At 36.7% G+C, this 9,248-nt stretch overlaps 1 protein-coding gene across 3 annotated transcripts in view; it reads left to right on the top strand.

The window, feature by feature from the left end:
- LY96 (lymphocyte antigen 96) overlaps positions 1-9,248 on the top strand; it is a 78,046-nt gene that overhangs the window by 10,009 nt on the left and 58,789 nt on the right. For 2 of the 3 annotated variants that reach the window (XM_028500256.2, XM_007116442.3), the window contains exons 2-3: positions 3,075-3,164; positions 7,940-8,068. In XM_028500256.2, the coding sequence (XP_028356057.1) occupies positions 3,075-3,164; positions 7,940-8,068 (219 nt within the window). The remainder of the gene's footprint in view (positions 1-3,074; positions 3,165-7,939; positions 8,069-9,248) is intronic. The other variant, XM_028500255.2, reaches the window with a different exon arrangement.

Below are 9,248 nucleotides of genomic sequence, written 5' to 3'. Positions count from 1 at the left end.
ACTTAAAAATGACCATGGTTAAAGATTTGATGAAAGTTCATAATAATGCAATTGACAAGGAAATTTAGTTATTTCTGAGATATACATTTTAAAGTAATAACTAGAATTATGACTTATAACATTATACCAGAACATATAAGATTTTTAGAAATTTCATGTAATGTCTGAAACATTTATATTAACATATTTCCATACAAATAACCCAAAGAAAGTTTGGTGTTAGTATTTTTTGTTTGTTTATACTGCAGGTTCTTATTAGTCATCAATTTTATACACAGCAGTGTATATCTGTCAATCCCAATCACTCAATTCAGCACACCACCATCCCCATCCCACCACGGTTTTCCCCCCTTGGTGTCCATACGTTTGTTCCCTACATCTGTGTCTCAACTTCTGCCTTGCAGACCGGTTCATCTGTACCATTTTTCTAGGTTCCACATATATGCGTTAATATACGATATTTGTTTTTCTCTTTCTGACTTACTTCATTCTGTATGACAGTCTCTAGATCCATCCACGTCTCAACAAATGCAAGTCCTTAGCTCATTTTAAAATCAGGTTATTAGTTTTATTACAATTGAATTGTTGGAATTCCTTATATATTTTGGAGATTCACACCTTATCAGATATATGGTTTGCAAGTATTTTCTCCCATTCCATAGGCTGCCTTTTCACTCTGTTGATTGTTTCCTTTGCAGTACAGAAGCTTTTTAGTTTGATATAGTCCCACTTGTTTATTCATGTTTTTGCTGCCTTTGCTTTCCATGTCATATCCATGAAATCACTGTCAAGACCAATGTCATGAAGCTTTTCCCCTGTATTTTCTTCTAGGGTTTTTAGTTTTGAATCTTATGTTTAAGTCTTTAATCCATTTTGAATTGGTTTTCATTTGTGGTATAAGATAAAGGTCCAGTTTCTTTCTTTTGCATGTTTTGCCAGCACCATGTGTTGAAGACACTGTCCTTTCCCCATTGTGCATTCTTGGCATCCTTGTCAAAGATTAGTTGACAAAATACACATGGATTTACTTCTGGGCTCTCTGTTCAGTTCCATTGGTCTATATGGCTGTCTTTTTGCCACTACCGTACTGTTTTGATTACTATAGCTTTGCAGTATAGTTTGAAATCAGGAAATGTGATGCTTCCTCTTTCTCAAGATTTTCTTGCCTATTTGTCATCTTTTGCGGTTCCATATGAATTTTAGAGTTGTTTTTTCTATTTCTGTAAAAAATGCCATTGAGATTTTTTTTTTTTTTTTTTTTTTTGTGGTATGCGGGCCTTCCTCTGTTGTGGCCTCTCCCGTTGCGGAGCACAGGCTCCAGACGCGCAGGCTCAGCGGCCATGGGTCACGGGCCCAGCCGCCCCATGGCATGTGGGATCCTCCCATACCGGGGCGCGAACCCGGTTCCCCTGCATCGGCAGGCGGATGCACAACCACTGCGCCACCAGGGAAGCCCGCCATTGAGATTTTGATAGAAATGTATTGACTCTATAGATTGCTTTGGGTAATATGGACATTTTAATAACATTAATTCTTCCAATCAATGAACATAAGATATTTTACCATTTGTTTGTGTCTTGTTTAATTTCTTTCATCAATCAATGTTTTGTAGTTTTCAGCATACAAGTCTTTCACCTCCTTAGGTAAGTTTAATCCTAGATATTTTATTCTTTTGGTGCTATCGTAAATGGGATTGTTTTCCTAATTTCCTTTTTGTATAGTTCATTGTTAGTGTATAGAAATGCAACTGTTTTTTTTGTATTTTGATTTTGTATCCTGTACCTTTACTGAATTTTTTGATTAGTTCTGACAATTTTTAATGGAGTTTTTAGGGTTTTCTAGATACAAAATTATGTCATCTGCAAACAGAAAATTTTACTTCTTCTTTTCTGATTTGAATGCCTTCTGTTTATTTTTCTTATCTAATTCATCTGGCTAGGACTTCCAGTACTATGTTGAGAGTGGGTATCCTTGCCTTGCTTCTGATCTTAGAGGAAAAACTTTTAGTTTTTCACTGTTGGGTATGATGTTAACTATGGACTTTTCATATATGGCCTTCATTATGTTGAGGCCATTTCCTCTAATTCTAGTTTGTTGAGAGTTTTTATCATGAAAGGATGTTGAATTTTGTCATCTATTGAGATGGTCATGTGATTTTTATTCTTGGCATAAATGGCCAAGAATAAAATATATGCCATATAATGGCATATCACATTAATTGATTTTTGTGTTTTAGACCATCTTTGCATCCCACGGATAAATGCCTCTTAATCATGGTATATGATCCTCTTAATGTGCTGTTGAATTCAGTTTGCTAATATTTTGTGAGTATTTTTGCATCTAAACTCATCAGGGATATTGGCTTATAGTTTTCTTGTCGTGTCTTTGTCTTGCTTTACTATCAGGGTAATGCTAGCCTCATAAAATGAGTTTGGAAGTGTGCCCTCCTCTTCATTTTTTTGGAAGAGTTTGAGAAGGGTTGGTGTTAATTCTGACTTAAATGTTTGGTAGAATTCTCCTGTAAAGCCATCTGGTCCTGGACTTTTCTTTGGGAAATTTTTGATTACTGATTCAATCTCCTTACTAATTATAACGTTGTTCAGACTTTCTTTCTTTAGTCCTCTGGGGATCTCCTTGGAAAATTTGGGGCTCTGAACACATGAACCAATCTCTTCGATCTGAGTGAAATTGAGGGGTAGGTTATCTCTTCCTAATTATGCTATGCCAGGAGCAGTGTCTCTTGTGAGAGGGGTCCCGAACCTCAGTACTGAATTGGTGAGTCTGGTTTTACATTCTCCTGGATGCAGGAAACTTTCGGTTGGTTTCTGATTTCTCACAAAGGGAAATTGTCCGTAAATCGTTGCTGAACTGGTGTGTTTGTCAAGGGAAGGAGGACTTTTTACTCTACCATCTGGCTGACTTCACTCCTCTGGGGAGGGAGATATTTTTAACTACCCTCAATTTTTCTCATTATAAAATTTTAATGCTAAAAGTAGTTTTGGGGGGCTGATATTCAGAATACTTATTGTAAATGATTTATAGTAATTTATTGACATTTTCTTTATTCCATTTAGATAACTTGAAATTCCCTATTTCAGTAAATGCCGAGCCCTGTATAACATTGAAGGGAGGCCGTGGAAAGCTGTATCTTTACTACATTCCAAGTAAGTCCAAAGTTTTGTTTTTGTAGATCAATTAAAAGGGTTCCAGAAATATCAATGAAAAATGATGGTGTTCTAAATGTATGTGTATTAGTTTTCTCTTGCTATGTAACAAATTATCACAATCTTAATGGCTTAAAACAGGACATATTCTTTGTCTCATAATCTTTGTATGTCAATAGTCTGGGCATGGCTTACCTGTGTCAGCTTCAGGAGGTCTCCCACAAGGCTGCAATTAAGGTGTTGGCCAGGGTTTCTTCTGAAGGCTCAACTAGGGAAGGACCCAATTCTAAGCTTATGTGGTCGTTGACAGTGTTCAGTTTCTGTCTGACTGTTGGCCAGCCCTCAGTTCCTTGTCACGTGGGCCTTTTCATCATGGCTTCTTGTTTCATTGAAGTTAGCAAGAGGGACAGTTAACTAACAAGATAGAAGTCACAGTCTTATGTAGCCTAATGATGAAAGTGCCACCCTATCACCTTTGCTGTATTCTGTTTGTTAGAAGCAAGTCACTAGGCTAGCTCATACTCATGAGGAGGGATTACATAATGGCATGGTAAAAATTGAAATAATTTGAAACTTCTAACCATCTACTAGATATATCCATTGTCAATCATTAGATATTCAGCTGATAAGTAAACTTGGGTTTCCATGAGTCAAAGATTTGTGTATGAGCAAGCCAGGACTTTTTTTTCCTAAAGGTGACCTTTCTAGAAAACAATATGATGATGATGATTATATGAAAAAAGGCAATGATTTTTGTTTTGTTTTGTGTTATTTCTTCTTTTCCCTCTCTATGATTTTACTTGCCATCATCTTATAAAAATTAATTGGGTGATGGTGATAGCATTGGGCTGGATCTGAGTGTTTGTGAAAACACACAAAACTTTCATCCTCTCCTACCGGTCAGCTGTTGCCTGTAAGGATCCCAGGAAATTCAGTTGTAATCATCATCATTATCATTATTGTTTTCATTATCACTATTATCATTTACATCCTAGCTTATATTTGGAGCTTATACTTTAAAAGGTGCTTTTACATAAATGAGCTAAAGAAACATATCCCCCTGATTTTAGTTCTCCAGCTTACAGGAAAAAAGGTAGTTGAGAATCTAGAAATGATAGACAATAAACTTATGCTTTAATTTCCCTGAAAACCTGTATCTTGACACTTTGTTTCTGCATTCATTTATTCATTAAAAAATACTTAGTAAATGTATAGTTTATTTCAAATGTTATGCTAGGTGCTGTGAATTCATTGATAAATAAGACATTCTCTTGACCTTCAAGAATCTCTCAGTGCAATAGGAGAGACAGATGTGTAGATAATATAGTATGATAAGTGAAATGTTAGCAATAAGGCTTAGTGGTAGCACAGAGGAAAGAACAATGAGCTACTTGCTCCACTTTCTTGGCCAAGGGTGAAATAAATAATCTAAACTTTTTTTTTTTTACTGAAGTATAGTTGATTTACAATACTATATTAATTTCAGGTGTACAACATAGTGTTTCAGTACTTTTACAGATTATACTCCATTTAAAGTTATTACAAAATAATGGCTATATTTCCCTGTTCTGTATGATATATCCTTGTTGCTTATTTTATACATAGTAGTGTGTATCTCTTAATCCCCTAAAATAATCTAAATTTTTGCCCAACGAAGGCGACAATTTCTTCCTCTTTTCTCAGGTTTTGTTTTCTGGGCTATGTGGTGTGCTTTACCTCTAGGTGTTTGCAAAAGTGATTATTTGCATAATGAATGACCTCATTTTCAAGTGATCCCCTTCCCCTTAACACACAGGAAGCAGGCCTTCCAGACCCAAGTAATAATAATACAACACAGTTTCACTTAGGGTTCTCTGAAAAGCAGATACCAAGAAGGAATTAGACATACAAAGGAGTTTTGGGGGGAAAATGTTTGTGAACAATAAGGAAAGAGGAAGCTAGAGTAGGCAAGGAGAGGATGCAGAGAGAAGGAAGGAAGAATTTGGTAGGATGGTCATCAGACCAAAATGCATCCCTGAGACATCCTCAGCCAGGTCAGTGGGGAGACTTAGAGCAAAGATTGCCTGTCACACGTGTCCCATGATAGGCAGGAGTAGGCTGGCTCTAGTGTCCTTGTTATGGTCTGTCATTATAGGAGCAGACTGTTGGAGTCTGGCCTCCGGATGAGTGCTAAGATATATCTGAAAGTGCAGGAGCTGGTGGCTGTCTGCCCACTGCTCTCCTCCCCACAGATTCTTTGGAAGGGAGTTTTAAGCAGCACACCTCCATGGCCACCACAAATACCCTAATCACTTACTAAATATGACATTTATATCACATGATATTAATTCAGTAATGAACGAATTATTCAGTCATGTTTTTTTTATAATACTTTGCAGTTATGACCTGAGTTTCCCTAGAATATACTAGAACATCTGTATAAAATGTGGGCCACATTCATAGAAATCAACCTTATTTTTGTGGCCCTATCTCTACTTAAATTCAGTAAGAGCTATAAGAGCAATCTTGTACCAAAAATAGGTTGAGAATGGAAATGATTTGAGACTTCATAGCCTTGCTAATAAATTATATGTCACTATTAACTAATTGACATATACAGCTGGATCGTAAGCCTTCCTCAAAGTTATTTCCAGAAGTTCCCAAAGTTGTGTTAGGTGAGCTCAAAAACAGTCTTCTTTGCTAAACCCCCGAGAGCCACCATGTTTCTTGTCTCTCACTCCAACACCCACATTGATATCTCTGGCCTGCTGAGCCACGCAAGTGGTACCTCACTTCAACCACTGTTCACGTGCCTAACATGACCACAGTGATATCTAAGGGCAAGAAGCTTCTCAAGATGTAAAGGGTTGAGATGTCAAAGCAGCACTTCCTTTCTTGGAATCATTGAAGACTGGAATCATAGTGTGTTCCACACAGAAATGGAAGAAGATTCTTTGTTCTGCATTATCATTGGATGCCACGCTACCATGTGCTTGTATCTCAAGGCATCCCTTGTGAAAACAGCTCTTCAACTTCTATACACATCCCCGCTTTGAGAAAGGTTCAGGTCCATGTCCATGGCGTGGGCCACGGGGCCACTGTTTGAAACAGACTGTATAACGTTCTTCTTCTCTACACTTTACCCTGAAAGTAGAGAAGTGGAGACAAGTAAGGAAGTTTGGTGGTACTTTAGGCTCAGAGTAACGAGAGCCTGCATTGAGATAGTGGTAATGGGAATAAAAGGGACGCTAGTAGGATTGACCGGTATTAGGAATTCTAGTGCTGATTTGGTGATGAAGATAAGGAAATCAATTTTGGATCTTTTGGGTGTGGTAATAAGTGACATTTGAGTAGAGATACTGACTTCACACAGGGGACAGATGCTTAAAAGAAAAGTTGAGACTAAAGATGATGATTTGGGAGTTCTTACCCTATGTGGTATTTAATGCTGGGGAGACTGTGCAGTGTGAAAAGTGAGAAGCACTGAGAATCCTAAAAAAGATGAGTCAGTGAGCTAGTCTGGGGAGAGGAGTCAGAATGGTTGGAGGACAACAAGAAGAGAGTGGTAGCACCAACACCAAAGGAAGGACAGGGTTTTGAGGAAGGAGCTGGAAGTTCTGTTCTGCATAGCCAAGTTCAAGGTAAAGATGGAAAAAATTTTTTAAAATTTTTATTATGGCTACAGTGAATCATGGTGACCTTATTAGGAAAATACTTTCCATGAGGTAGTGGTTACAATAATTGTTTTCATTATAAAAAAGATTGTGGGGCTTCCCTGGTGGCGCAGTGGTTGCATGTCCGCCTGCCGATGCAGGGGAACCGGGTTCGCGCCCCGGTCTGGGAGGATCCCACATGCCGCGGAGCGGCTGGGCCCGTGAGCCATGGCCACTGAGCCTGCGCGTCCGGAGCCTGTGCTCCGCAATGGGAGAGGCCACAACAGAGGGAGGCCCGCATACCACAAAAAAAAAAAAAAAAAAAAAGATTGTGCATCTTGTCCAGTTGGGCCAACTGAGTAACTTAGAAGAGTTGAGCAAAATGCATTTCTTCCTGGAATTTTCCATCTTCATTGGTAATAAAGAGATCCTGAGGAAATAATAAATAGCTCATCTATTTAATTTTTAATCAAAAGGTTCAATTTTGTTCTCCAAGAAATCTTTCATCAAAACAACCTTCCTGGGCTTCCCTGGTGGTGCAGTGGTTGAGAATCTGCCTGCCAATGCAGGGGACACGGGTTCGAGCCCCGGTCTGGGAGGATACCACATGCCGCGGAGCAACTAGGCCCGTGAGCCACAACTACTGAGCCTGCGCGTCTGGCGCCTGTGCCCTGCAACAAGAGAGGCCGCGACAGTGAAAGGCCCGCGCACAGCGATGAAAGACCCAACACAGCCAAAAATAAATAAATAAATAAATAAATTTATTTTAAAAAAAAAACTTCCTTTCCCTTCCCTCTCGTTTGAATTTCCTAGTGGAACTATGACTACAACTGGAAATTTTATATTTTCATTTGATAGTTTTCTCAAAAATATAGGTTATTCTATTTTTAGGCATAGCCCACATAATTCTCACTGTGGAACATTCTATTTGATTACAATCAACTAGTGGCCCTCTCAGAACTTCAGTTTTCTCATCTACAAAACAGGATAATAATATCCACATTATAGGTAGTTGTCATAATTAAATGAAATAATGTAGGAAAAGCACAGGGCATATTTTAAGTATACAGTAAATGTTGGTTATTAAATATTTATTAAAAAATACCTTATTTGAGGAGCTAATGAAATTTTTTTCTTTTTAAGGAAGAGACATAAAAAGCTTATATTTCAATATCTATGTATCTTTTAAGTCCGTGAATTTCCCAGTGCGCAAAGAAGTTATTTGCCGAGGATCTGATGATGATTATTCTTTTTGCAGAGCTCTGAAGGGAGGTAAGCATTCAATTCGTATTACCCTCAGAATAGAGTATAATACCTTATGAGAACGCTATGAAAATTAAATACATTAAAAATGTGAAGCTCCTTTTCTGATAATAATTCTTTATTTCCATCCAAAGTTTTTCTATTAGCAGTTTAAACAATATTTTACAATTATGTTACTGGATTATTATTAAGATGACACTTATTTGGTGTGTTTGAAGGGATATTAAAATTTTTACCTTGTTCAGATTAATACTGTATATTTACCCTTGGTTATGGTTCTCTGTTTCTAAACCTTGCATTTATTATTTTTCATAAAAACACAATAGATTTTTCTGTGCAGTTACATTCGTTCCCTCAGTGTCTTTTCTCCCCTTTTTTCCACCCTGGAATTATTCACAGAATCATAAAATTTCAAACTTTAGGTAGGAACTTAAAGGTCACTTATTGTAAACCCATGAATTTTTCCTTAATAATTTTTAAACTAGTATTTTAAATAGTTATAATAATTCTATATATCATATTGTCACATTAACAAAAATTAGAAAATGAAAACAATCAAAAAGTCACAGAATCATATTAATAAGAACATTTTGGAGTATTTTGTTCTCATTGTTTAATTCATGCATATTGTTATGCAGTTGTAAGTATACTGTACTATAATTATTTTCTTTTTAAAAATTAATTTATTTAATTATTTGGCCAGATAATCCATGTGGTTTAAAAATCAGAGTATAAATGTTACAAACGAAACATCTCCCTTAGTGGGTATGCCCTGGTTTACTTAACTATTTTCCTATTAGACATTTAGTTTTCTTCTGATATTTTTACTATTATAAATAATATTATAATGCATATATAAATACTCTCATATTTTAGATTTGAATATTCTCAAGTTTGGAAGAAGGAGTTAACACATAACTCCAAGGGAGATTCTGAGCTTAAATGGTTTGAATCTATGTGGTTTTGTTTACGTAAGGCCGAATTGCTTTTCTGAAAGATTGTATCAGTTTATACATTGTACCACCGGCAATGTATACGTATAGTAGTTTAATCTCTGTCTTGTTAACATCGGGCATTATCATTTTATTTTTTTAAATTTTTATTGGGGTATAATTGCTTTACAATGCTGTGTTAGTTTCTGCTTTATAATAAAGTGAATCAGCTATACATATACGTATATCCCCATAGC

This window comes from Physeter macrocephalus, chromosome 15 (genome assembly GCF_002837175.3).
Source record: "Physeter macrocephalus isolate SW-GA chromosome 15, ASM283717v5, whole genome shotgun sequence".
Taxonomy (NCBI): domain Eukaryota; kingdom Metazoa; phylum Chordata; class Mammalia; order Artiodactyla; family Physeteridae; genus Physeter; species Physeter macrocephalus.
The sequence above is the reverse complement of the archived record's forward strand: the minus strand, read 5'-3'. Positions and strand labels throughout refer to the sequence as shown.